Genomic DNA, 27064 nt, shown 5'->3' on the forward strand with positions numbered 1-27064 from the left:
GTCTGAAAGAAGGCACTGAGGGGGAGTGCAGTGACCTGAGCTGCTGTCTTGGCTTTGTTTCTGGCTTTACAGTTTGAGCATAATCCCAGCAAATCAGTTTACTCTGGCAGAAAAAAAAATAAGACAAAGCTTTTTTCATCAGTATTGGGAAACAAAAGATCAAAGATCCCTCATAACTCATAAAATACTGCAAGGCCATTGGATCAAAGGCATTATAATAAGTGCAAAATACTGTGATACAAGTAAAACATCTTGCCATGTGTTCCAGACTTTTTCCTGCTGCATGGATTTCTTTACTTTCTCCTCTGCATTACAACAGAGCAAAGAGATTTTTTTTTCCTAGTGGTTAAATCTTCAAAAGATTGTGCTCCTAGTGGAAAAAAGCCTGGCAATAGATTCACCAATGTAAGATTTTTCAGATGTTAAATACAGGCAGCAAGTGAGACTGGAGTTTCAGTCTTGGACTTGAGCAGATGTTTCAGAGCAGGGAACCATTCACCTCACTCTTTTTCATCTCTGAGCTTCTCCATCATCTGGAATCTACTTACAGTATCGTTTTTTTTATTACCATGTGTGATTTATTTCCTGTTTCATTCAAACCAGACCCAGTGCCACAGTGCATTCACTTGTGCCAGCTGGTACCTTACATGATCAATGGGAAAGATGCTCCTGGAAGGACTGCACACCTCTGCACTTTAGCACCTCTGCAGTGGCCCTGCCTGAAGTGAATTCTTGCTACCAGAGTCACACAGACCAGGACCAGACATGGACACAGGAAGCTCCTCAGCATTCAAAGGAAGGGTTGCCCAATCTCACCACAAGACATGTAACAGATCATGTAGCCACAAGTGTCTGGTGGAAAAATGCAGCATCCTTCACTTATTAGACTGGATACACACATGTGTGTATCCTCCAAAACATCAAACAAAATCTTACCTACAATAAAAGACAGGCAAGTTAAAAAACCCCAAATGTACACACTTCTATTAAAACAAACCAGGACAATACTTAGAATTTGGATTGTTCAAAACAAAATGTTTAAAAACAGCCCAGAAAATCTTGATGACACATGAATAGTTCCCTTTTTGCTGTCCAGAATACAGTCTGAGTTCCTCAGCAAGGGTTTATCTTGCTCTCCTGAAGGTTTTTGTCAGTACTCCAGATGGCAGTGTGCCTGTGAAGCATTAACCACCGCAGACCCCAGCCAGCATACGGAAAAGGAGTTTGGCAGCAGGTTGATCAGAGTCCAGTGACAGCGGTGGGCAACAGCCCTAAGCAGCTGTTCGGTCTCAGCATTCACGTGGGGCAGAGATACCAGTGTTGTGTGGAAATTGTATTTTCTCGGTCATATAGATGATACAATTTAACTTGGAGGGACCTTTTAGTCTATAGGGAGCTTTAGCCTTTAATTCTGAACACCAAAAGTTGACAATTCCTTCCTCTTGGGCCTTTATGTCATGCCCACGCTTATCGTAAATGAATAAGGGAAAGCAAGAAAATTCATTACATGTAACACTGTCTGATGTAAATGCTCCTTGAAATCCTTTCCCATCTTTCTGGGCATGTAGGTATCCATTGGTCCATGTTTAAATCACAGACTTCATGTCATGCAAATAAATTTAAGCACAGTTTGAGATAAATGAGTTTGTTGCATAAAAATGGATGGAGAGGGTTTTTCTTGAAGAAGCCTCACACGAGGATAGTTTCATCATGTAACAACAGTCCCTGAACATTATCCATAAACACTGGACATGACAAATACCCACATATATGTGACCTTTGGCTGCAGACAGGCACATTAAGGAGCTGGTGCTGCTCTTTGCTGTTTGATGCTCTGTCTCCTCTGCTGCAAGCGGACTCGCTCTGGAGAGCAGCCTCCTGCCTGCCCGCTGCTCTCTTCACAAGTCATCAACCAGCCTGGCTCCGACGTGCCAGTCCGTGCCTGGGCACGTTGCCCTTACCAATGCCCAGCGGGAGGGGAGTGATTTTCACGGAGTATGCTGACTTGGAAGGGATCCACAAGGATCATTGAGTCAATCTCCTGGCCCTGCGCAGGACGCCCCAAGAGTCACACCCTGTGCCTGAGAGCATTGTCCAAACACTTGGACTCTGTCAGGCTTGGTGCTGTGACCACTTCCCTGGGGAGCCTGTTCCAGTGCCCAAACACCCTCTGAACGAAGAACTTTTTCCTGACATCCAACCTAAACCTCCCGTGACACAACCTCAGGCCATTCCCGCGGGTCCTGTCACTGGTCACCACAGAGAAGAGATCAGTGCCTGCCCCTCCGCTTCCCATCGTGAGTAAGCTGTAGACTGCGATGAGGTCTCCCCTCAGCCTCCTCCAGGCTGAACAGACCAAGTGACCTCAGCCGCTCCTCATACGGCTGCCATACACACCGCACGCACCGGGAGGGGAGCTGCGGGGCTGCCCGAGGGCCCTCACCGAGACCGGCCGCCGGCCCAGCCCAGGGGCGCACAGGTCGGGCGCGTCCCTCCCGGCTCTCCTCTCCCGCAGGGCCGCCGCAGCCCGGCGGGCGGACGTGTGAGGGCGGCGCGGCCGCGGCGGGGCTGGGCCGGGCTGGGCCGGGCCGGGAGCGCCTCGCCGCCAGGGGCGCGGGCTGCCCTCGCTCGGCGCCCGCCGCCGCCCCGCGCCCGCTGACAGCCGCCCGCAGCCGCCATTTAACCCTCCTGCCGCCGCCGCCGCCGGGCAGTGAGCGCCCGCCCGCAGCCCCGGGCAGCGCCGGCGGCGTCTCCTCCACGGGAAGGACCGCGCTCTATCCCCGACCCGCCGGCTGCTGCGCCCGTGGCGTAGAGGTGAGCGCGGGCCGGGCGGAGGGGGAGCCCAGCCCGGGGGTCCCGGGGCGCGGGCGGGTCGCTGGATGCCGAGGGCTGGGGCGGTGAGGAGCCGGCCGGGTGGCGGCTGTCGGCGCGGAGCCGGCGGGCACGGGCGGGGAGAGCCGTCGGTCGGAGCGAGCGGTGCCGCGGGACCGCGCCGTGATCGCCGTGACGGAGGTGATTTGAAACACCCGTGTGACGGCAGGTCTCGGGTTTGCCCCTGCCCAGGTATTCCCTGTGGCCGCTTCTGCCTCGGAGACGGGGGCCGTCCCGCCCGGAACGCCGGTGCTCCAGCGCTCCCGAAGTGCCGGGAGCATCGGCACGGGGAGCGACTGCCCGGGTTCGTCATCCGAGTCCGTGATAGCTAGGAATAATTTTAGTGGTTTTTTAATATGTTTGGTGATTTCTACTTTATATCAGTCACTGGACCAGTCGAAACCGTGTGAGTACACAGCAAACCCAGGGTAAAGCGTAGGAGAAAGCCTCCCAATTCTCTTTTTAGTACTAATACTTCACAGTATTTCAGACCTGCTTCTCTAACAAACTTCTGATTGTATCAGCTGTGCCATATATGTTCTCCGTATTGTGATCTTCATTATAAACCCCACCAAAAAGGGAATTCCAGGAACAGTGGACAGTATATATATTTTTGAAAAAACTCTGAAGGGGGAAGGAAAGAATAGATGACTCCATTCCTTCCCTTATGCCATAAAGTCTCATCTAATGTATTTAATTCTTTGCATTCTTCATTTATTATTGCTCGAACACCTTCCCAAATCTCTCTATGCTTAATAAACTTATTTTCACTGTACATTTTCCAAAGTAAATATCATCTGTATATTCAGTCTTCTGTAAGCCCTTCGGTTTCAAAGGACAGATGTTGCTGGCCAGCTTGCTCTTGATTTGCTATGTTAATATCAAAAGGAGCTGAGAAATCCCAGGATTTTTTGAGATCTGACCCCAAATATTAATGAAAACGGGCTTTACCAGCTGATTATTGTTTTTTTCTTGCACACGGAGGATCTGGTGCTGTCAGTTTCAGCCTAGTGAATTTAGATGCATAGTTTTAATAAAGTCATTATCTGATAACAATGTAAAATTGTTGGATGTGTAAATAAGAATGAAATATGCCTTTGAGAATGTCAGCTCCAACCCCCTGCTGTGGCAGACATCACACAGACACTTTCCTGGCTAAACTCAGTTATCCTCCAAGAAGTGACATATTTTTGGCCCTGACCACTCTAGCTGGTCAGCATTGATTAGATTTTGATAAAATGTGATGCATACCTGAGGTGTTCTCTCTTTAATGTCAAAGTGGAGAGATTATATGGGAGGTTCTGAAATTCCCAGCAGGTGGTAACACTGCAATAGCTGCCTAATCCCATTGCAATAAGCATATGATAGTTGAAAATAATTAATATCTTTTCCAACATACAGATAAAATAAATTTGAAGAAATGTTGCAGATACACATTTCTTTTTGCTGTTAGTGCTGCTTGTGAAATGTAGGGAGGATTTAGGGATTTTTCAGGCTTTTCTGTCTGTAGCCTATTTTGCCATCAGCTTCTCATGCATAGCCAGAATTGTGCAGATTTTGGGTTGCAAATACACCTGGAAAATGTTTACTAGTGAACAGCTATAAGGGATTTTTTTCTCTCTCTGATTCTGTCAGCATTTTGCTTTAAATTCCGATAAATATCCAGACCCTGGCTGGTTGCTGGGTCCATTAGTGCTTGGGGTAGGTGCTGCTGCCTGAGGCAGTGCTTGGGGCAGGTTGGTTCCAAGAGGATCACTCCTCAACCTGACACCATACCAGCCCCCCACACACTTACTCCTTCCCCAAGCCCTTCTCTCTCACCTTGCTCTCACGTGTGCCCTAAGTCATGGGGGGTTCTGTGCCATGGCTGGGTCCACCTTCACCTGGAGCTGTGGGTTTGGGGGCATGAGGAGACAGGAGGGTTGTGCTCAGAGGAGAGATGGGCAAGAACAGGCCTGTTACTGAAGGAGGATGGAGCTAGGGCAGGGGAGGGCTCAGCTCTTGGTGGGGATTTGCAAAGAGGAGGACTGAGGTGCTACTTGTGGGTAGACAAAATACAGGATCCCTCAGTGGCACTTCCCTTTGCGCGAATGAGGCTCCAGAGCACAGAGGTTTTGAGTGCTATGGGTTTGTGTTCTCATTAAACTCAGCGCTTGGTCATGGAGTGTCTGGTTAATTCCTGATGGCCCTTTCTTAACTACAAGCCTGATTTGCCTCTCATCCCCCTTATGAAGGGGGAGTAGGCACTGAATGCTGTGCTGTTGCAGTTGGTGAAGGTGGTAGCTGCTAAATCAGCAGGTGACAGCTCTCAGAAGAGGTGGCTGGTGTATGAAATGTCATGTCTGCACTGCAGCCTTGGATACTGCTGCAAAATGTACTAGGAGTTACAAATCCAGTTGGCTTGGAGGTTTTTGTTGGTTTAGTTACTTTGGTTTATTTTAGGGTTTTTTTGTAAAACCGAAATGATCCCAATATACTTTATTGGTTTTAATGATGAAGGGAAATAGGGACCTTTTTTGAATAGATTAATATACGTGATTCTCGTAGTATTATAGCTTATTCTGTTACTTAATTGCAAAAAATATTGTAAGTACAATTTCAGATTTCATGTTTGGCTCTTATGTGGTTCATGATACTGTGGTACCTGCAAACCTCACAGCTGATGAGGATTTATTCTTGTAGCCCCCATACCAGATAGTGAGGTACTATCTCTGGAGGAGAGCTATGCCACAGGAAAACTAAGAGATGTGACCAAGATCGCACAGGAAATCTGCTGCACAGCAGGGACTTGAAGTTTTCCCGTGTCATTTGCGTTGCACACAAGCCTCTTGGTCTTCACTTCCAAAGCCCTTTATAGCTTATGCTCTCCTCATTTGTCATTCCATCCCTTTGGAGAGGAAGTATTCCACTTCCAATCAGCCCATTACACTGTCTCTTGGAAGAAAAAAGTATGTTTTTATGTTGCTCTGCTTCTGCTGCATTTCACACAATAGAGCCTCAGTTCATGTCCACGAGAGCAATAAATTAAAAAGCCAATTATTTGAAGTCTGATAGCCATCTCCGTTCCATCATTTTTCATCTCATTAAGTTAATGAACTTGAGGTAGAAGATCTGAATAGAGTAGAAACCATTTAAATGTACTGTCTGGTTCAAAAAGCAAAATTTTATATGTGTGAAAAGTGGAAAAATAACTGAGCAAGGGGCGAATATATGGAGAGCTTGGAAGAAGACCTAAAAGTGAGAAGAAATCTAGAAAGAAATTGGCTTAGAGAAGACAGAGATAGTAGAGGGGAAAATTCTGAACTGAGCTTAGAGGACAGTGTAAGGCCTGTCCAAAACTGAGATGAGGCAAAAAGAAGGAAGAGTGAAGGAGGGGAGAGGAACAAACCTGTGCAGAAAAGGGGGGTACGGGGGCAATACTACACCAGAAATGGGCTGTCAATTCTTGCATTTAGAGGTGCTGTTGGAATTCAGCTAGCAAAGGTGCAAAAGCTCAGGGAGGCTTCATGGAGCGCTTTAATTGGAGCTTTGTTCAAAGGTAGGGCTGTACTGCAGCTGATAGCCTGAAGTAGCTGCATGTGTGTGAGATGGGAGGGCTCCTGCTGCAATCCAGTTGCTGCAGAGGCATGCAGAGGGTGAAGTAGCCCCGGGCTAGGCTTCCAGAGGTACCTGATCTTACTAACTGGAAGTTAGTTTTGGTACAGTTTCAAATACTCCAGTTCTAGCCTGGGTGTTACCCGCACTGCACGCCGGAATCTTTTCCCAAGCGAGCCAAGATAACAGAGAAGGAAGGTGAGAGGGAAGGAGGTTTTGGTGTGATGAATGATTGGTGTTACCAAAACACCCAAGGGCTCTGGTGCTGGGCTCCATTCACGGGCTTGGTTAGAAGGAGTCTCTGTCCTGAAAAGTCTTTACTGTAAATATAGAGCGTGAAGGATGGGGTGGAAAGGAGGGGAGAAGATTAATGCTGCAGTTTGCTGACATTATGTCTGGCAGTGGCAGGAATAGGAACAGAAGTCAGGTCTGGTTCCTGTGCCTCCCACTGGTGCCCTGTCTCGTAAACCACGCTGCTTTTTCCTCGGTTGGGCTGATGTGCAAATTAAGATACAAGACAACTACCTCAGGAGTGCTCTCCTACACAGGCTTTTTTCTTTTTTCCTGAGGTTTATTCTCCCTTGTGTATCGTCATTTCCTCTGTGCAGTGTGTCGCTCATTAGAGTGAGATTAAGATTATTTGAATTTCATCTATCAGTGTGTGACTTTCTGAAAGAAGTATTTGTAAAAGCCATTTGAAGAATCTGCAGCTAAGAAAGCTAGGAATGGAAAGAACCCATTAAAGTCATCCAGCCCAATCACGATAGTGGCCCACAAAGCAATTTTCCCCCACTTTATTTCAGGGCAGTTTACAGCAATGCCACGTATCATCTGTTTTCTCTGAGCAGTTAACGCTAGAGGCCAAGACATCTATCACAATTATTGTTCTTAAAACAAAACCTGCTTTTCCTTCTTTGGACTGCTTTGATTCTTTGTTTCGATTAACTGACTAGTGATCAATAACGATACAGGCAAGGAATGATGTTCCTGCTGTGATGCTGCGCTTGCTGCCGGCAGCCGGGGGAGTTAGGGAGTGGCTCTCTCTGGAGGCGGGCTGGCTCCCACCGCCCTCCCTTAGCAGCCGCCTGTCTCCTGAGGCATTAGGTTGTCTTCCTGTAATTTACAGTGTATCAAGTGAAATTGAGGGTGGTGGCGGTATCACTGTCCCTATCTAATGTTTTCTGGAGCCCTGTCAAGTTCCTGGGCCAGATGATGATTATTCCTTTCAGATATGTGCAGCTATTATTGTAATGGGCTTTTACTGAGCAAGGCTGTGCTGCTAGTCTTTTCTTAGAAATTATTCTCTCCAGCCACTTGGCACAGAGAGCAGTTCAAAAAGCTTTCAAGTAACAAGTCTGCTGCCTCTTACTTCAGCAAGCTGAGCAGTGTAATTGTTGAAATACGTCCTCTGTGGTTCCTAAAGACATGCATGATCTTTGCCATACTTGGTTCCTATGTTTTACCATTATCCTCCACAGTTTTACTCGTTCCTAATGTCTGCCTGCTCCAGTGCCAGATTTCTGTCATAAAATTAGGTTGTAAACTTAAGGGATCAAGACCTTTCTTGCATGTTTGTGTGATGGTGAGCACAGTGACACTGACCTACAGGTGCTCCTGTGAAACATGGAAGAGCAATTCTTATACTTTGAAATGGCATCTGAGTAGAATTTCTCTTATTAGATTCCCTCCTACTTACATTTCTGAAGGAAACTCTTTGGCTTTGCTGCCATCATTGTGCTTCCAGCCTATTTTATCTAATTGTTACGAGACTCATAAAGCCTAGTTTAAACCACATGGACATAAAACTGGGAAACTTGCCAAAAGAAGTCTGTTTCTATTGGCTTAGACAAGGCTGTAGTGAATGTAAACTTTAAAAATTATGGAGGAAAAAATGGAAGTTAGCACCTTCTCCATCTGATCAGTCTGAATGACATAAAAGGTAGTTATAGATCTTTTATAAATCTGATCAGATCACTTAAGTATATTACTAGACCTGAATAACAGAGGAGTTCAATGACCAAAAAAGTAATTTGCTACTGAGCTGCTTTCATACTTGAAAGAAGCTGACAAACTATATGAATTGTGTAGCAGCAATAAATCTCCAGTATCGGTATGTGCTGAGCTCAGAGTTATATTCTATATGAAATGCTCATTATTTTACTATTGTGAGCCTTGGTCATAATATAAGACATGCACAGCGGCAGTTCCTGCAGTGCAGAGATAAAATTGCTGTTACCTGTCTTTGTTTTTCTGGCTCAGGAGTTGCATTTCAGGACAGAAAATTATTGTAGAGTGAATTGCAGTTGTGCTTATCCAGATGCATTGATACAGTGTTAGTAATTGTTAAGTAAGTGGGAAAGAAATGTTAATTTTTAGTTGATTAATATATTTTTTTTTTAACTTATTAATGGGATGTCTTTCTTCTTGTATTTTATGAAGCAAAGTTGACACAGCTGTAATTTTTTAACTTTTAGGTGTTCTTGGAAAACGTGCCGGCACTTTGGAGCTGAAAAAGGACATGAGGAGTAAAAGGACCCAGGATCTCATTGGTCAGAATGAAACAGATGTTGAAAGATTTTTCAAATCTCTTGTTAGTAGTACTCTGTGACTACGGTGAGTATTAGAGCTATCAAGGGAAAAGAGTGATGTGCATTCACAAGGTACTTTTGGATGGTGATGTTTCCAGGTGATCTGTGGAAATGAAATGCTACAGAAGCTACCACTGATAGGCACAGAATTTAGTCTAGATCTTAGGCAATAGTTAGGTGGAAAATGCAACTTGCATAAACTGCCCCTTTAGATCAGAGTGGCGGACCCTTTCCTGCTGTAAATTGCTCAGAGAAATAAACAAGATAAATGAACAAATGTCCATGGGCATCAAGGGACTGGCTGTGTAGTAGTAACTAGAACTCTGCTCTCCTGTAAGACTTACATTTCATAATATTTAATGAACATCATGGAAGATGGGCCTATTGTAGATATCCATAGCAGGATGGGTGGAACTATGCCACGAAACTACCTGTTTCTCTGCATTACTAGGAAAGGAACCTGGATGGTTGGCTGAGATGCAAGCATCTACAGTACAGCCAACCTCCTATGGCTGAGTGAGCCCCCATATGATGGATCTAAGCTGACACCTGGAGAACATCTGAGCACAGCAGAGGTGTTCTTTCTTCTGACCATATAAGAAGCCAACGGATGATGTTCATACTCATTCAATCTTAGTCACATAAAATTAGGCAGGTAGTCAGAGACAATCAGTCTTGTTTGAGTAGTCCATGCACAAATCAGTACATATTGAAAGCAGCTCTTACCCATCTGCAACTGTGATATGTAGAATGAGAAAGCACCTCCTTCTCACCATCTCACCAGCTGCCAAGGAGGGAAGTTAGACATCCTAACTTCAAGTCAGAAAACTGCAAGATACCTACAAGCTGAGGAACATCATATGCATGGTGTCTTCTCCTTTCCAAGAATGTACCAAGTAGGAAGTAGATTTGCAAATTAATTTCTTATTGCAGAGTGAATTAGAAATTCTGAAGATGGGACTCTTAATTCCTAAACATAATACATATGTTTTAGAAAATTACATTCCTAGTTTAAAAGCAGGCCTTGTTCTGACAACTGCAGTACGTTGTCAAACCATGCTGAAGGGTTAAGCTGTGCACTGCAGAAATGAGTACAATGTGGAAAACGTGGGAAAAGGAGTGGTTAATCCCCACGTATGGAATGAGCTGTAGCATGTAGTTCATGCACCAAGCAGCCAAAGATGTCATAGAAAAGAGAGAAATGGACAAAAACATATGCAGTTTGCTGTCCTTATATAAGTGAGAAAAATCTGATTATAAGTAATGACTGAATAGTAAGTATGCCACTCATTCCTCTGTGTGTGCTCCACAAGGGATCACTAAAAGATGTAGAGAACCTAAAATTGCTATCTTTTAGATGAACTTGGTTCCAGTAGAAGTAAATACTCTTGTCTATGGCTTTTAGTGCCCTTTCTTCTTTTAATAGGACAGTTAATCAGCCCAGATAGAAACACTGCACTGAGTGGGTAATACAGTGAAGGTAAGTATTAAATTCATGGGAACCAAGAAGTGAGATGAAGGATTGCAATATCCACTGGTTCTTGGTGAGCCAGTCCTGTAGACATTCACAGCTGGTTGACTCAGAGGTAAAAGCTATTATTCATGAACTTTATAGAGCGTGGTACAGCAAGTAATTACAAGGTGCAGCTAATGAGGTAAACCTCTGCTGCAAACTTTAGGTGCATCAACTTTTGCCTTATTTCCAGTTAAAGGGCAGTTCATAATTGAGAAAATTGCTTCCAAACAGTTCTGCATATGCGCATCTTTGAATATTACCATGTACATAGATGTTAGATAACTGTTTCACTCATATAGTTCTCTGTTTCAGGCCAAGAGTATTTTAAGTGATCCAGTATGCTCTGGAAAATTACTGAAGTTCTAAAAAAAGCCCTAACGTCCAACTAAACAGTATTCTCATTTGTTATCAGTTTTACTGATGTTTTTGTTCTACTTAGCTCTGTGTTACCGATGGCTGACAAGCCAACAGCGCAACCCCAGTTGGCTTAAAAACACTTAAAAATAAATAACCATCTGAATATCACCCTCAAGTAATTCTTGCTCTTCAGTGAAAACAAGGACTTTTCTTTTGGTCTTTTTAAGTGGGGATTCTTACAAAGGCTCCTCTGGCAGGTTGTTGGTACCACAGCCAGACTTCTTTCAATAGGAGGCCATTGTAATGGCAATGAAAATAATACAAATGCATTGAAAGATGCCCCTGACTGGCTGTCCAAACAATTGGGACCACGTTTTGGCACGTGGCAGAGTCATGGGCATGTAGTAGGCTGGAGGGCAGCTGAAGGAGCTTGCAGTGGAAGCTGGCTCCTTCTGACTGGTGTCTTTCAGGGTGTTGTGAAAATCTGCTATGTGGGCTGTCCAAAAGTGCAAAGTTCTTATTTACCAAACTGGGGGAAAGGATGCTGTGAACTGGGGTGCACTAGCCAGAGCTCTGCAGTGCTGTAACAGCATCCTCCAGTAATGCTCACTTTCCTCACTTCCTAAGTGATCTGCTCTTAGGGTTGATGGAAACTACACAGCAGTCCCCTGCCCTCTCTCCTGTCCTTCCTCCCACATACAGAGTGGTGTTACTCCTTGTCTCAGCCATTCCAAATAAAAAACAGTGCAAGAGGGTCAAGGCAGTAGTGAAAGAGAGTATAGACAATGAAGCAGTCGGTACAAACATAAATGCTTTTCATTACTATTGCTTGAATGTTTTTGTTGTAAGTTTAAAGCTTAAAATTGAAATTTTTCATGCTGGGTTTTTGCCCTGGTCTGATTTCCTTTTCCTTTAATGTTTCAGCTATGTTGAATCTAGCCAGTTCCCATGTAGAGAAATGCATCATTTTGCCCACTATCAAAGAAACAAAACCCCGGCAACTCACAACCATTTCACTGGGAAACTCTTAACACAGCTGTGGTAACTTCATCTTTGTTAGAGTGCTCACAGTGGCCTGGGACATGCTTTCTGCTGTCCTTATAAAGAGTTGCCTAGGTCTGGTCCAGATCTAAATCCTTGCAGATGAATTAGTGATGATTCTCTGAAGGGTCAAGTGTGCCCCAGCTCCCGCTGGCCTCTCTTGCCAGCCCCATACAACACTGTGCATGCTCCAGCCCAGGGCAAGAACTCCCCCACATTGTTGGACACAAGAGTTGATTGTCCTGTGTTCCCTGATGTCATGCTAGCACTGAGCAAGGAAGGTGGGAAAATGCTGGACTTAACTGCAGGCCCAAGGAACAGCAGAAGATAAAAGAGCTGTAAGGTAAAGAGATGGGGGCAGGAGTTTGTGATAACAGTAATGGAGTTAGGCTGGTACCCAAGAGATACTGAAAGTAGATGGTGGTAGAAATGGGGCTGTAAAATATGGGCAGGCACACGTGACAGAACCAAAACATGAAGAGCAAGGAGAATGTGTTGCTGGGCAGTTCAGAGACATATCTTTCACAGGTGTTTAAGGTCTGTTTCTTACTCTCTGGGTGTCCAAGTTGAGATCAGGTTTGCTGCAGTGCCGTGTGCTCACCACAGCTGCAATGACCAGGATCCTGCTTTGGATGTCTGAAGGACCATTGTATTTAAAATCTGGTCCTGGCTTTCACAGGGCGCCACAATTAGTTGATACTTGACAGTTTTTACCTTCACACCTGCGCCTTGGTTCCTAACACACTAAACAAGAATAGTGACATCCTCTCATTTTTCAGGGATTTTAGAAGGATAAGCTCATTAATATTTCTAATGCACTAATACACTACAATAAGGGCACAATAGAAGAGTCCATGGGGGAAATCAATAATTCTGTGTCATCAGGACAGGTTTTGGATGGTGTGCAGTCAATAATACATAGGACCACCCATAGAAGAATGAGAACAAAAGAACCCTCTGGTAATGAGCACCGTCCATCTGCCAAATGCAGCAGTGTCTTGTGGAAATGCAAATGAAAGGCTTGAGTTACAGTACATACGTGTAGAGTATATGCATGATTTATGTGTGTAAGGCTGTGCATGCCACCTTTATTCAGACTTCATGTATGTGGTTGGAGCTGGTTATTTTAAGGACATGTTATAGCTGGTGGCAAGTAATAGGCTCTTTTTTTTCTAGTGCACACTGCACCCCACCCAGATGTAAATGTCTGTAGCCAGTCAGATTAATTTCTTCCTGAAAATTTTCCCTGCTGAGAGGAAAGTGAATCCAAGGTGACTAAGCTTCAATTTGAGTTAGAGTAGTAGGCGTCTAATAGTATGTGGGATGAGTCCTGCTACTCCTGACTCCTGAGTGCTTGCCTTGGCAGTTGCAGTGTTTTTCCAGCAAAGCTTTCTTTGAGGTAATCTTAAGACATGTGTAACAGATTTAACAAGTCAAAGTATTGTTAGTTGATACTACTTATGAAAGGATTGCTTTAACTGAAGTTTTACACTTCCGTGGCACCTTCTATCCAAGATTCAGAAGACTTTCCCCAGACAATTAAATAAAGATGTCTCACAGCACATTCTGTACCTGGAATAGATGTATGCAGTTCCCGTTTTTCAGATAACCTTCCGGTGTCTGAAATCCTTAAGGTTCAAGCAACACAGAGAAGGTAGTTGAGCTAAGAATGAAAATGTGATTTTCCCAATTTATTGCTTTAGATATCATCACTAGTTATAGCATGTCTCAGGATAATTTGGCAACTTGCACAAACATGGTCATGCAAGAAGTGAATTTGAAAAGACTGCGCCATTTATAATGAAATGATGTCATTTAGACATGTTGCACCACATCTGAGACAAGAAAAGTGCTGCAGTCACCATCACTGTTATTTTCAGCTCTTTCACTCAAATGTCTGTGATGCAAATGAGCAAAATGAAAGATTCATAAGACAGAGCAAGAGAAGAGGCTTCAAAAAGCATCATGCAGACTTCCTATTCTGTTTAACTTGGGGGACATTTTTCATCTGTCTGTATAAGAAACCAGTCCTTTTTTTGCTAAATTACAGCTGAAGCTGAAAAACAGCTGGCCTCTGGAGTTTAAAAATCTGTAAGTGAAAGAAGTTGAAAAGTTTGAGAATCTATTCTTATAAATTAAGTTTTCTGTTAATCTTTTGGGTGGTTTGTGATTTGCTTTAAAATACTGGTTTTTACCTTCCTGAACATGTTACTGCAGCAGACTTTGAGCTGCTCCATATCACATCCCTGCACAGAACAGAGCTGTTGAGCTCTAACTGCTATTGCTAGGACCTGTTCTTATTTTATGAACTGATTCACTTGAAAAAGATTGAGAACCACTTCTAATATCCAGTTTTAAAATATTTGTTTTCTTCCATAGGAACAATCACTTGTCTGTTTCTTAATACTGTTGTGAAACTTTTCCTTTCAGTTCTCGGCGAAGTGGAGTATCTCCTGTTGGAGCACCCAGATCATGTAGCCTTCAGCAATGACACAGTGTCTGTGGAATATCAGTACTACAGTGGTGGTAATGTGACAACAGAGCATATGTCCATCCTTTTACTGGATGCCAGCACCAGTGAGATAATTGCAAGAAAACAGCTTCCAGCAAATCAGTCCCAGGGGACGGTGGTGTTCGAGTGTTTCCATTTCAGGACTGCTGGTGACTTCTTGTTCAGAATGGTCTCTCCCAGTGACAATAGCAGTGCTGCCCAGTGGAGCAGAAGCAGCGTGTCCACCCTCCGTGTGGAATGGCCTGTATTTCACATTGATTTGAACAGGAGTTCAGAGGTGCTTGGGAGCTCCCTTCAGGTTGGACTTTTTACAAATGGGCAGTTGTGTGCCATGAACGAGACTGTGATTTCACTGGATGTGATATTCACCAGCGCCCTTTATGAATTCAGAAGAATAAGCTCTGATGAGACTATGGGCATTAGAACTAGCAAAGGAATCCCCCTGTCTAGGTCCCAGTGGGTAGAGTTTGACTGCCCACCTGTTGGTCAAGAAGTATACATCACTGTGTTACTGAAATCGTTAGAAACACATTCCATCATTGCCTCCATAGGACCTGTAGATCTCCTCCACAAATTTGGATACAGACTGGTTGTGGCAGCAGAAGCCACATGCAAAACTTTGGTTCAGGTCTTCGTAATCTCTCCACCGTGCACTTCTATCAGTGGAAAAATTGTTGTTTATAAAGAGCCTCTCAAACATTCGAGTCAAAGAACAACTTGGCTGTATGAAAACACCCTTCACCCAGGAGACAACAGGACAGAATTTAACTGCACTTTGTTTGATGTGGGGAAGAACAAATACTGCTTTGACCTCCTCAGTTTCTCAAACCGAAGCTATTTTCCAGCAAGAGTTAAGGAGTGTATGATGATCCAAAGGAATATGGGTTTGTACTGATGTTTCTCCTCTTTTAGCCAAAATCAGCACCCTTCCCAGCCAACATGGGTAATGATTTTGGGTCTGCTGCACCAGACAGAATAGTTGTAATGTCAAATGCAGGTGGGAACAAGATAGACTGTTTGTAGAGGAATACCACAAGGACATTTGTTAATAAGTGCCACTGTGGTAGCTTAAGGCTGCACTAAGTTAACACTAGGTACCAACCAAAACCACTTTGGGCATTCTGAATGATGTATCTGTCTAGTCTGGCTGAAAATGGAACTTTTCCCTCTCAGTGAGGTAAGAAGCCACTGCAGTAGATCTGTCCCCCTGGAAACTCTAAAGGTAGGATTAGTCATACCTACATCTAAGTGTCTAAAAGCCGGGGGCCCAACATTAAGTAGTTGTCTACCTGTTTAGTCGAGAGGCATCTTGGAAGGGTGATTCATGTGTGTTGAACATACAGGGGCTGAATCCTTACCCAGGTGTCTTTTTCTCTACCCATTTGCAGTAGAAGTTTAGAGCCCTACCTGTTAGATGCACAAACTTTGGTGAGATGAGTCAGAATTTGGCTACAGTGAAAGGCACAGCTGTGTCACTTGGACAGGTGGCGTTTTTTTTAAGCAGCCTTTCAAGACTTGTTTTGGCTGCTTAGAACAGACCAGGGTGCATTTTCTGACCCATGAGGCCATCTGGCAGATCATGGTTCACATTCATATAGCCAAACTTTTCTTACAGGAAAGATTAGAATCATACAAACTGGCAACTGGGGACAGTCTGTGGTCCATATAATCCTTTGGACCATGAGCAGGCATGGTGTGAGAGAGTTCTGGTTGGCAGAAGCCAAAACCATGTATACATTATGCAGCTGTAGCATTAGAAATGGCAGTCCGTGCTTTGACAGTCTACAAATCTCTGTTGCATGGCAGAGGAAGCAGGTGAGCCAAATATCCATCTCATCACTCATTTGTGGAAGGCAGCCACAGAGAGGAATGGGCCAAATGTGCACGAGGGAATTGGGACTCTGTTGGGTTAGGTTGCATTGCCTACACCCTGAAAGGTAAATGTTCTCATTTGGAGAAGGTTTGTGTCTATAGGTAATGAACTAGTCTTTTCTAACTGCACACTTCAAAGAGTTTGGATTGAAAGGTTTAAGATATGCATCATTTTCCTCACCTCCACACCTTGGTTCCCTTGAAAAGAAAGTGCAGGCAGTCTAGCCAAAAAATGGTCATTGTGCTTCATGAGCAGGTATCCGAGAGGGATCATGAGGAGACCAGGAGTGTAGGACATGCTCCAGCGCACACAGTCCCAGATACAGCCTACCTTAATGAGGTTCCTAGCATCATGTGGTCTTACTTTGTGCTATTTCACAAATTCTAAAACTTTTAGCTATTTAATTAACTCTCTGTATTAAAAATGACCTCTATTTTCAGCACATGCCAAACCCAGTGCATAGTTCTCTTCATCTTAACTTCCCATCTGCATTCTCTGTTGGCACTTCCTCTCTTCCTTTGGGATAAGAAAGTCTATCTAAAAATGAAAGCATATTATTTTCTTAATGGAGATAATTCTCAAGGAAAAAGGAAGAGAGAATTCTAGTTTGTCATCTATACCTGGGTGGTATGCACACTGATATGATCTAGATAATTACCCTGACAGATAAATACTAGCATGAGATATAGATATGATTCTGTGCCCAATATTTAACTCTTTTAATTGATGAGATCTACGTTAAGCAGTGGTTCCCTGCAATCTGCTGTTTCCCTGGGTTCCTCAGAAGAACCATCCTTACAACTGCATTCGAAAGAATCAGGCTATGCCTTTTGAAGAGCAGAGTTAAGTCAATAGCTGCCAAGTTGAGAGTATCATATCTACAAAGCTGATGAAAGCAAAACCACACCATGTAGCCGTAAATAAAATGTCAACCTGAAATTAATTAGACTGCAGCACATCTGACTTTGTGCCTGCATCTGTGAGACTTCAAAGCCTGCAGGCAGCGTTTGAAAGGAGCAGGGTGTTCTGGGAGGGGCACATCAGCCTGAAGCCACGACAGACAGAGCGAACCTGCACTGCCTGTGATGGCCTTCAGCCTTCTGGCTCTTTCAGAAGGTGCTTCTCTGAGCCTCCTCACCCTGCTGCAGGGCACTGTGAGGTGCCCTGCTTACGTCCAGACCCCTGATAGCTGTTTGTGTAAAACATGCAACTGCTGCACAACAGGCGCCTCTCCTCAAGTCTCCTAATTTCTGTTTTGGACTTCCTGAAATTAAAGGCAAGGAGAGGTGATAAATCCTCTAGTCTGGGCTCCTATGCAGCATGGGCCATCATTTTTCATTCAGTTACCCTGGTGTTGAGCCCTGCAGCTAATCTTTGCACCTGACTGCCACTTACCCTCCACAAAGTTATCCAGTCTTCTGCTGAAGGCACCACAAAACAGACTTTTCTGGTAGTTTCTCTCAGTACTATGCTCTGATTTAACTTTGTGTTTCATAACTAAAGCTAATCTAGCTTCATCCTCTGGTGACTGGATTTTACTCTGCTGCTCTCTGATAGCTGTTTCCTATGCACTGTCTTTGCCTCATGAAGACATTTGCACATCCAGGTCATCTCACCTCTACCAGATTTTCTCTCTGTTCTTTTAAATAAACTGAAGAGATTGAGTCTTTAATTGGAAGGTATTTTCTTCAGGATTTGATTAATTTACTCATTCTGTTTGGCTCCCTTTCTGTTATTTTAAACACTAATTTTTATTTGACAACCAGGGTAGCAGCTTTGTGTGCTGTGTTCAGACATCCGTCTCACTGATGCTGCTTGAGCAGTAGCATTCTCCTTACCCCTACCTCTGCTTTCATTCCACTGATTGCATTATGCAATTTTCTATAACTTTTGCCCTGTAAACTCCTCTTGAGCTGTTTCAGAACATAGTCTACCATCCTGCAGGTGCAATTTACATTCCTTCTTCCTATATTTTTTACTTTGCTGATTTAGGATCTATTTTGCTTGAATTATCCTAACTTAGCAAGTACCCTATGTTGCTCCATATAACTGCACTATCTACTTATGTCATTATAGGGTGACATATTTTCTCAGTAATGGTTTTATATTTATTTTCATGTCAACTAGGGAAGCACTGGGCCTTATACTAATCGCTTTGGAATCTCTTCAAATGCATTCTCACTCAGTGATGGTTTTCTGTTGACAGTTGCATATTCAGTCTGTCACTCAGCCAGTTCTTACTTCATTTAGCATATGCTCTATTGTTATGAAGCAGAGATATTGTTTTGTAAAAGATCAGAGTTCCTAAATCATTAAAATGATCTTCATCCAAACCACAGACGGTGAGATAAAAGATGATTTTGCCACATCTATTTTCCATATATTAGACGTGAGTTATATTCCATGATGCTTTGTCAGTCCTGCTCTTTATTCCTCTCCTGGCCAAGTATAGTACAGCCTTTTGGAACAGGAATCTGACTTTTTGCATGGAGTAGGAAGGAGAAAGCTCCAGGTGGCCCTGAGTGGGCTAAGGCAGCAGCTCTTCCAGCCCAGGCCATCAGCTTCAGAATAAGTGTCTCAAGAAATGTGTGCTATCCAAGACTGTGAATATATCTATGAAAGGTGGGGAATACATCCATTAATTGTGAGACAGCACTTGTGCAGCTTTCTGTAGACCCTAACTGGAGAACCTATGAAAAAAATTAACAGTGAGATGTGAGTCACTTCATTCATCTTGGTGGGCTCTTCACTGTTTCACACAGGAACATGCAGCTCATTTTTTTCCCCAGTGTTTGACTGGATTATTGGGATGCTTGAGGTAGGAAACTCTGTTAGATCATCTTACCAAGCAACAGATGCATCGCAGGCTCATTCTTTTCCATGCTTTATCCTGTGCTTTGCTCATCTGGGATTTAAGTGTCCCCAGCAGTGAGACTTCTGCACTCCTTAGAAGGTTGTCCCATGTCCTAGCCTGTATCCCACTTGAAACATTCAGGACAAGACTGATAATATTAATCAGTATTGCTGAACCATAGAAAAAGGCATATTTTTTTCATATTTCTGGTGTTAATTAACTTCCTTTTCCAGTTCTTAGTTACACTCTGGAGACCAATTTCAACTTTGGTGTGACTTACAGTGAAGTCTCTTGCACTTGCCTACAGCACAAATGAATTTTGTTCATCTGACTTTTGCTAGCTGTGAAAATAAGCTATTGGGTTGTTGGCAGGGCATAAGAAATGCAGGTGTTGCCTGAAAAGGAAAAAAGGAAGGTATGGGAAGACCTTCTGAAGAGAAAAGTGGTCAGTAAGGGAGGAGAGGAGTAAATAGAGCATCCAGAGGTCAGGCAGGGATGTACAATTTCTGTCAAATTTTTGCTTCCTGAATAAGACTGTGTGAATCAGATCCACTTGTTGGTAGGAAAATCTGGGAACCAATTGGCTTTGTTGCCTGAATTTGTATCTGGGCTGGGTGTTTGTTTAGAAACAGGCATATGCAGGGGATCTGGGTATGCCAGGGCTGGTTTGTAGCCCGTCCACTTCTCCTGTGTCAGTAAATGCTTCATCTGCACACATTAGGAATAAATCAGATTTTACAGACTCACTTGCAGACTCTTAGCTTCTGGAAAAAATTCTTTTTCGGCTGTGCCTCCCCATTTCTTAATAATGCCTGTTTGTGGGGAAAAGATTAATTTTCCCAGGCAGAGTCTAGGATTTCTTTCTTTAAAGTGTTCCTTGTCCTTTCATTGTCCAAATTAGTAAGTGCACCCAGGCTTCATTTCCACGGAAGGGTGAGAGGTTGTTTTCCAAGGTCTTGTCTAAACACCAATACGATGTGTGTTAATGCATTCTCAGGACCTAAAAACTGATCTCAGCTTCCAAAAATATCCTGCAATCCCCTAGGCTAGCATAGATAGTTACATGAACCTGTTAGTAATTAGTGATTTTGTGCCATACCACTGGCCTGATCGAAGTGCTCAGGACTATCACGTGTGGAAGGACAGTTCTGAGTGTCCTTTGCTGACTGTGCTGATGGACAGCGCTACATGCATAAAATCTTGTGAATGCAGAAATCTGAGGGGAGAAATTTATGCAGAGTAATAATTAACACAGTTAATTGCATTTATCTTTCATGTTGGCAGATCTGCCAACTGTCAGCTATTTCAAACTAACTTATCAGTTAGATGTCTTCACGTTGATAATTGATTCCTCAATTGTATGTGAAAAAACCTCACGCTTATTAAAGCTAGTTTGCAGTGCATACCTTCTGGTTTTTCCCCTGGCACTTTCAATCTGTTTGTCTTAAATGGAGGTTAATAATTTCATTTCCTTGGGGGAGAATAAACTGTGCTTCATTTTCTTTTATATTCTGGTAGTTGCAGGGGATTGCAGAGCAAGGAGCAGGAGTTTAAATTTCCCATCTTTCGTGGGAGCTGGAGCATTTCTTGCTCTCCTGCTGCTTAAGGCACATTTCTTAGCCCCAAAGCTATGGATGCCAAGTGTTTTTGCTAAGGACCTCCATGCCTTTAGCCAAAGTCCAAGTCAGTGAAAAGTGTCCTGGAGCAATGGGCACATCTTAGGTTTGACGTCAGTGTTAGAAAATTACTCATCCTAAATGTTCTTGTATGTTAAAACCCACAGGCATCAATGTGGAGACTGCTGAGCACCCTCCACTCTCACCAGTGTTAGCACTGGAGGCAACCAGAACCTTTCTGAATCTGGCTCTGCATCTGACTCTAATTAACAGAAGTTTAAACGAGCAGGAAATGTGAAGAGAGGGAAACAAGTTAGCTCACGCACTGGAAATTATGACAGGAACTCACCAAGCTGCTCACACAAAGTAGTCTACAAGGAGGTAGGTTCTCAACTAGCCCCTCTACCAACGGTGAGGGACACTGCTGGAGTCCTTCATGATACTGATAAGAAGAAAAATGTTGTGAGATCCCAAATACTATGATACCATGAAGTCTGTTTGAGGAGCCATAGATGAGCCCTTGACTGACTATTGATCATGAACATTTTTTCCTCCTGCCCTCAGTAACAGCTTTGCTTGCTAGCTGATGTGATTTTGCAAACTGTCCATGGTCTGTACCTTTGTGAGACTCCTTATCCCAATAAACTTCCTCAGTTACCTGCTTTTTGGCATCCTCCTCTGATTCTCTTTTGCCCTGATACCATACACTTGCTCCATTTTGCACTTCACTGGGAACAGAGATGGCTGCAAACTGAAGGAGGAGTGTGAAAGCTCAGCCTGCCTTTGGGCTCAGCTCCAGAGACAGAGGGGTGAAAGCAGAGAGGTGAACGAAGGGCACAAAGTGAAATACAGCTTGGGATCTTGGATGTTGCAGTGTTGTGGTGGAGTCAGTGACAAACAGCTGGGGAGGTCGCTTGGTGTTGTGTGGGCTTAGAACCGCAGCAGCACCAGGGTGTCTTGCCACGCCCATCTCTCCTCTGCGTTAGGCCAGGCAGATGTCCTGGGACATGCAGGCACACAACTGTGTGTGAGTGTGTGCCCACACACGCTCTGCAGCTATGGCCGACAGCGCAAGTGTAGGCTCAGACTCTGGGGTCCCATCCTGCCGTGCAGGTGAGGACCTGCACTGGGAGGGCAGCCCCCCTGGTCCTCTTAAGCTGCTCACATTAATGCTGACATGCTCACAAAAATTTGTAGGACAAGGCCTGAAGCAGTTACAATTTCATGTTTATTGAAACACAGCTGTATTTATTCTTGTTAGAGACATTTAAAAATAATAACACACTAGGAATAATACAGCAACCAATAAAGCATGAAATCATAAAACCATTTTCAGTCATGCCAGACTGTGTAGTCCTTTGACATCATAACTTGGTTAAGGGCTCGGGCCATGCTAGCAGCAGTAGTAAAATTAAAAATCATGGCTTGTGTTGGCACTAGCAACACCATAAATTATTTAAAAGAGCAAAGTTTAACAAAGCTGATGTACTTTTAAAAAAATAAATATTTAGCTGTTGTTGTTCTTTATCTGTGACCAGTGAAATGGAGTTAAGTAGTCTATTGTTCTTCTTTCTGTCAAAGTCAACTGACCCATAGGAGTGTCTCCAGGGGTTTTATCCTTTAAGATTGCACCTGAACTCATGCATTAGTTTGGAATTTAAAGTTGTGTCACTGCTTCAGTGTCACAGTGGTCAGATGTGGGCAGAAATGGTCCCATCTTTCTGTCTCTGGGTTCTCACTGCTGTAAAGCTTGAATATGGAGATCACTGGATGAGGATGTTGTCTAAGAAAAAGAGGGATTTTATTACACGTTAAAAAATTATAATGTAGTGTTAGAACCTGAGTCTGCCTGCACTTAAATAAATGAACATGCAAAATTTCTTCTCGAGTTAATTGCCTAACCATAAGCAATAAAACAATAGAGACCTGTAAGCTGTCAAATGAATGACTGAATAACATGCTTGTGTGCTGAGAAGAAAATAAAGAGTAAACCAATGTTGCCATTTCATTAGGCCTTGTAGACTTAACATCCTGTCACAGTCATATAAATCAGCAGTAACTGTACTTAAGTCAGTCATCCTGCCATAAATGCACTGTTTGTCAGGCAGGAATTGGATTAATATATAAATTACCAGCCCACTTCAAAGATCTGTGGATTCATTTCCTTTTGCTGTTGTTCCAGGCAGAACTTGCCTGCCAGTTGACTGACCACTGTGTTACAGGCTGACACTGGGGTGAAAAAAGGAAAACAACAAATGGAAGCTTTGGCTCCTCCCTGGACGCTGCTTGCACTTTTGGTCTTGCTGTTTGCATTGTTTGGTTATTTATTGCTGTATTTCTTAATAAGGAGAAGACAAATGGCTGTGTCTTTAAAGGTAAGGAGGCAGACACGTTCCTCATTGCTGTGGGTTGTGTGTTTGTAGAAACGTGGAGCTGGTGGCAGCCCTGGAGCCCATGCAGTGTCACCTGTGGGGACGGCATCCGGGAGCGCTTCCGAGAGTGCCTCACTGCCTCGCCAGCAAAACCAGGCTGCGCTGGATCGCCCAAGGAGACTTCCCTGTGCTCGCTGGAGGAGTGTGTGTGTATGTAGCTCTGCTGTCCTCTTCCCCTGGTCCTGTGACTGCCCTGGCAAAAGCAAAGTGTAAAGTGGAAACATCCCATCTCTCTTTCAGTCATATTGATGTGGTTGATGGATTAGGGCAGAACCCGCTGTGCATTTGATTTGTGGGACACTGGAGATAGGGCCCCAGGGCATAATATTTCTGAATGCCATGCGTGCAATGGAAGCTGTTTAAAATCTTCAGCATGGCCAGGGAATGGAGAAGTCCTGAAGAGATATCTTGGGGCTAGCAGAAGAGGTTCAGTAGTGAAAGCCAAATACTCCAGTGGAAACCTATTAAAAAGTTAAAATCTGTTAAGAAAGGGTGCTGGTTCCAGCTGGGACATGTGGTGTGAGGTTCCCGTTCTGTGAGGTTTTTGAGTTGGCAGTGCCAGGTCTCCCCCTGCTCCAGTTTGCCACTACTGCTGGCTCGTGACAGGGCAGGCTGGCCACTGCTTGCAGGTGGCAAGTGAGTGCAGATACAGGAGACCTGAGCCTTCTGTAAGATGATAGATAGGTTGCAGCAGCCCCACGGCCCCCAGTGAGGCTGGATGAGGCTGTGCCAGCATCATAGTTGGGTGCTGACAGCCATCACTGAGGGGCATGAGAAGTGCCCTATTCTAGTGGAGTGCTGGTGCTCAGTCTGTGCGTAACTTTTGCTTCTTGCAAATTCCCTGCTGAAAAGGAGTGTGCTGATGCCAAGGGACCACAGAGACCAGAAAGCTGATCTACAAGCTCCAGTGCCTTTGTGTCCCACAGGTACCACAGGGGGCAGGGATGGGGAAGGAAAGATGCCCAGGAACTGTGCAGGCTCCTAGGATCTCAGACTATAATGTAACCATATTATATGCTAACCATATTTTAAGCTATTACAAAGTGAACAAAGCCTTATTCCTTGCTTTGGCTGCTTGCAGGCACTTCTCTACTTGCAGAAGTGCAGTGTGGAGAACTGGAATGAAGGCAGCTAAAAAATGGACATTTGGGGATGTGGGGAGTTGTTTAGCACATGGCTACTGCAGTGCTTGTGCCACTGAAAAGGAAAGGACAGCAGGGGTAGAGAATGTGCAGCTGGGGCAAGAAAAGGGGAGGACTACTTTTTTAATGGAAATGTTGACTTGAACCAGCTTCAAGGTGTCTGAGGATGAAGGCCTCAGAAGTATATAGGCAGGACTGAAGTGTGTTGTGGAACACTGCAGGAAATGGGTTTCATTTAACAAAAGTTTGGGTAAAGGGAAAATACTGATAATTATATTCCATCAAGCCAGGTATTGCATGTTGTCAGTGTTCATGAACCACTGGGAATGTCTTAACAAGTCTAATGTTTTTAATGACTTGAAAATGCTGGCCATGTGGGTTTGCTTATTTTGTAAAGCTGTGAGTGAAAGCAGAGAGGAACAACTCAGATGCTTTGGCCCCCAGCTTAAACCAGCCCTGCTCTAGTTGTCTTCTCTGTGCCAGACTCTCTGAGGCTGCTGTGGGCAGTAATGCCACCACCAAAACGTAGTGGGGTTGTTGGTGTTTTCCCAAAGCCACTGTTGAGCTGTGCTATCCTGTGCCTTCTGTTTGTCTACTGGAGAGGTTTGTCTGTAAGTATATCATTTGGTTTGTCTCCCTGACAGCCAGTTCCACTCCCCACCTCTGGAGCTCAGAGCAGTCCTGGTGCAGAGAGCTCCCTGGAGGGGGGTCCCTGCGTGCAGAGCACGTGCTGGACACATGATTTTTGTGTGCACCTTGCTGTACATGCATGGAGGTGACAGGCCTCTGGTGCTTCTCGGAGGGGTTACTCTTCCCATGCAGGTGTGCAGCTGTAAAAGGTGTATGATGGTTTCCAACCATCCTGTGCATACACTGTGCACACACCTGTGGCAGTCTGGTTGGACTCAGCAGGTCTGGACAATCCCCAGATTCCAGTGAGATCTCTGGGTTAATAAGGAAGGTTAATACATAGAGAGCACAGATGCATAGGAAGCCTGCATCTGCACCCATTGCTGTGGGATCATCTGGAGGAAATACCTCGTTTCTGTTTTGCGTATGGCTTCTAATCCTCCTGCTCCCACAAGGGGCAGCTTCCTTTACAGAATCACCTACGTGATTTCATCCCACTGAATCTCAGCTTGCTCGAGAAGTGATTTGACACTGTGACTTTACGGTGTTCGTTCACTGGCTGATCTCAAACTGGGAGTGTCGCCCTCACCCTTCCCACCCCGGCTGTCTGCAGCTTTCAGAAGCAGACAGGTTTTGTTTCCAGCATAACTCTGCAGTCATTAGTCCAGCAGATGGAGCAAATGGCTGAATGAGCAAGGCCGGCACACAGTGCAGGAGCCAGTGAGGTGCAGGGAGAAGCGAACCATAGGGACTCAGTCCTGTTTGGAAGCTCGCAGTTCCTTGCTGTTAGCTGTGTACCCCAAACAGTGCAGCACAGTGTGCATTAGAAATAGAGAATGGAGAATTATAGAAAACTAGAGAATAAGCGAACACAGCTGGGAGAAAGATGAGAAATGAATGAATTGCTCTGCTGCAGTGGTGCTGAACAGAGCAAATGCAGGTCCTGCCTTCTCCCTTGAGGTCAGTTTGTTCACTCCCTGCACAGGCGTCCAGAACAGTGTTCCAGGTTCTGGCACAGGGGCGTTGGACTGAATGCAAGTTTTAGAGAACCTCCTATAAGATTCACCAGGCAGTGGTCTTGTTCTTTAAGCTGCTTTCAAGCTCTCAGAGTGACACAAAGACCAAAGTTAATCCACTAGCAGGATTTTTTAGAGAACTTGGGGTTGTTAGGTAGCCCTGAATCAGGGAAGTGGATCTCCTGCCCTACCCAGTACCCTGCACGTCTGTTTTGTAGCAGCCCGAGACCTTCTGGCCTGTGTTCATCAGTGCATTTGTGCATCCTGCCCACCTAACAGCTGCACTACCAGCTTGCTGTTGAGTGTGTGTTCTTCTGAATTATGGGAAGTACGTGGTGTCCAGTTCTTGTTATTCTGTAGTCACATTTCCTATTCCTGGACACTCACTGTGGTGCAGGCAGGAGCACCTGCCAAGTCTTACAGCTGTCTGTCTGTCACTCTGATGGAAGGCTTTGGGTTCTGGATAAAACTAGAGACTAGGGCAGGGTTGTTCCGTGGTTTCGTCTGAGCTCACAACTTCATGGCCAGCTCTTGTCAACTGCAACTAACCAGCCTTGTCCTCCAACAACATTTTCATGGCCTTATGGAGCTGATGTCTGACCAAAAGATGTTGGGCAGTGCTAACAGATACTAAAATTAGCTATGGGACCAATTAGTCCCCTTTCAACCATGCTGTATTCTGCTCAAGATTGCCCTTGAAATGCTTGAGACCTCATTCAAAAAAAGAATTACCAATCTGTCATTGGTTCAGCCATCTGTAATGTGGTGGAATGGGCAAGCGAGAGGTTTAAGTAGGGCTGTGGACAGCTCTGAGATGTTCACATTAAAGATTAGAATCATAGAATATCTCAAATTGGAAGTGGCTCGAAAGGATCATTGAGTCCAACTCCCTGCTCCCCCAGGACTACTAAAGCTAAACCCTATGACTGAGAGCATCTCCCAGACAGTCCATGAATTCTGGCCATGATGATTTCCCTGCGGCGCATGTCCCAGTGGCTAATTATCCTTTCCGTGAAGAAGGG

The 27064-nt window shown here is 44.4% G+C and overlaps 1 protein-coding gene across 3 annotated transcripts in view; it reads left to right on the forward strand.

Moving 5' to 3' along the window:
- Positions 1-2667: 2667 nt before the first annotated feature.
- THSD1 (thrombospondin type 1 domain containing 1) overlaps positions 2668-27064 on the forward strand; it is a 31458-nt gene continuing 7061 nt past the window's right edge. The window contains exons 1-4 of one of the 3 annotated variants that reach the window (XM_069011515.1): positions 2668-2814; positions 8940-9078; positions 14398-15363; positions 23246-23404. In XM_069011515.1, the coding sequence (XP_068867616.1) occupies positions 9021-9078; positions 14398-15363; positions 23246-23404 (1183 nt within the window). In that variant the 5' untranslated portion in view covers positions 2668-2814; positions 8940-9020. Of the gene's footprint in view, positions 2815-6438; positions 6664-8939; positions 9079-14397; positions 15364-23245; positions 23405-27064 lie in introns of those variants that run through there. The other 2 variants (XM_069011508.1, XM_069011524.1) reach the window with 2 other exon arrangements.

This window comes from Aphelocoma coerulescens, chromosome 1 (assembly GCF_041296385.1).
Source record: "Aphelocoma coerulescens isolate FSJ_1873_10779 chromosome 1, UR_Acoe_1.0, whole genome shotgun sequence".
NCBI lineage: Eukaryota > Metazoa > Chordata > Aves > Passeriformes > Corvidae > Aphelocoma > Aphelocoma coerulescens.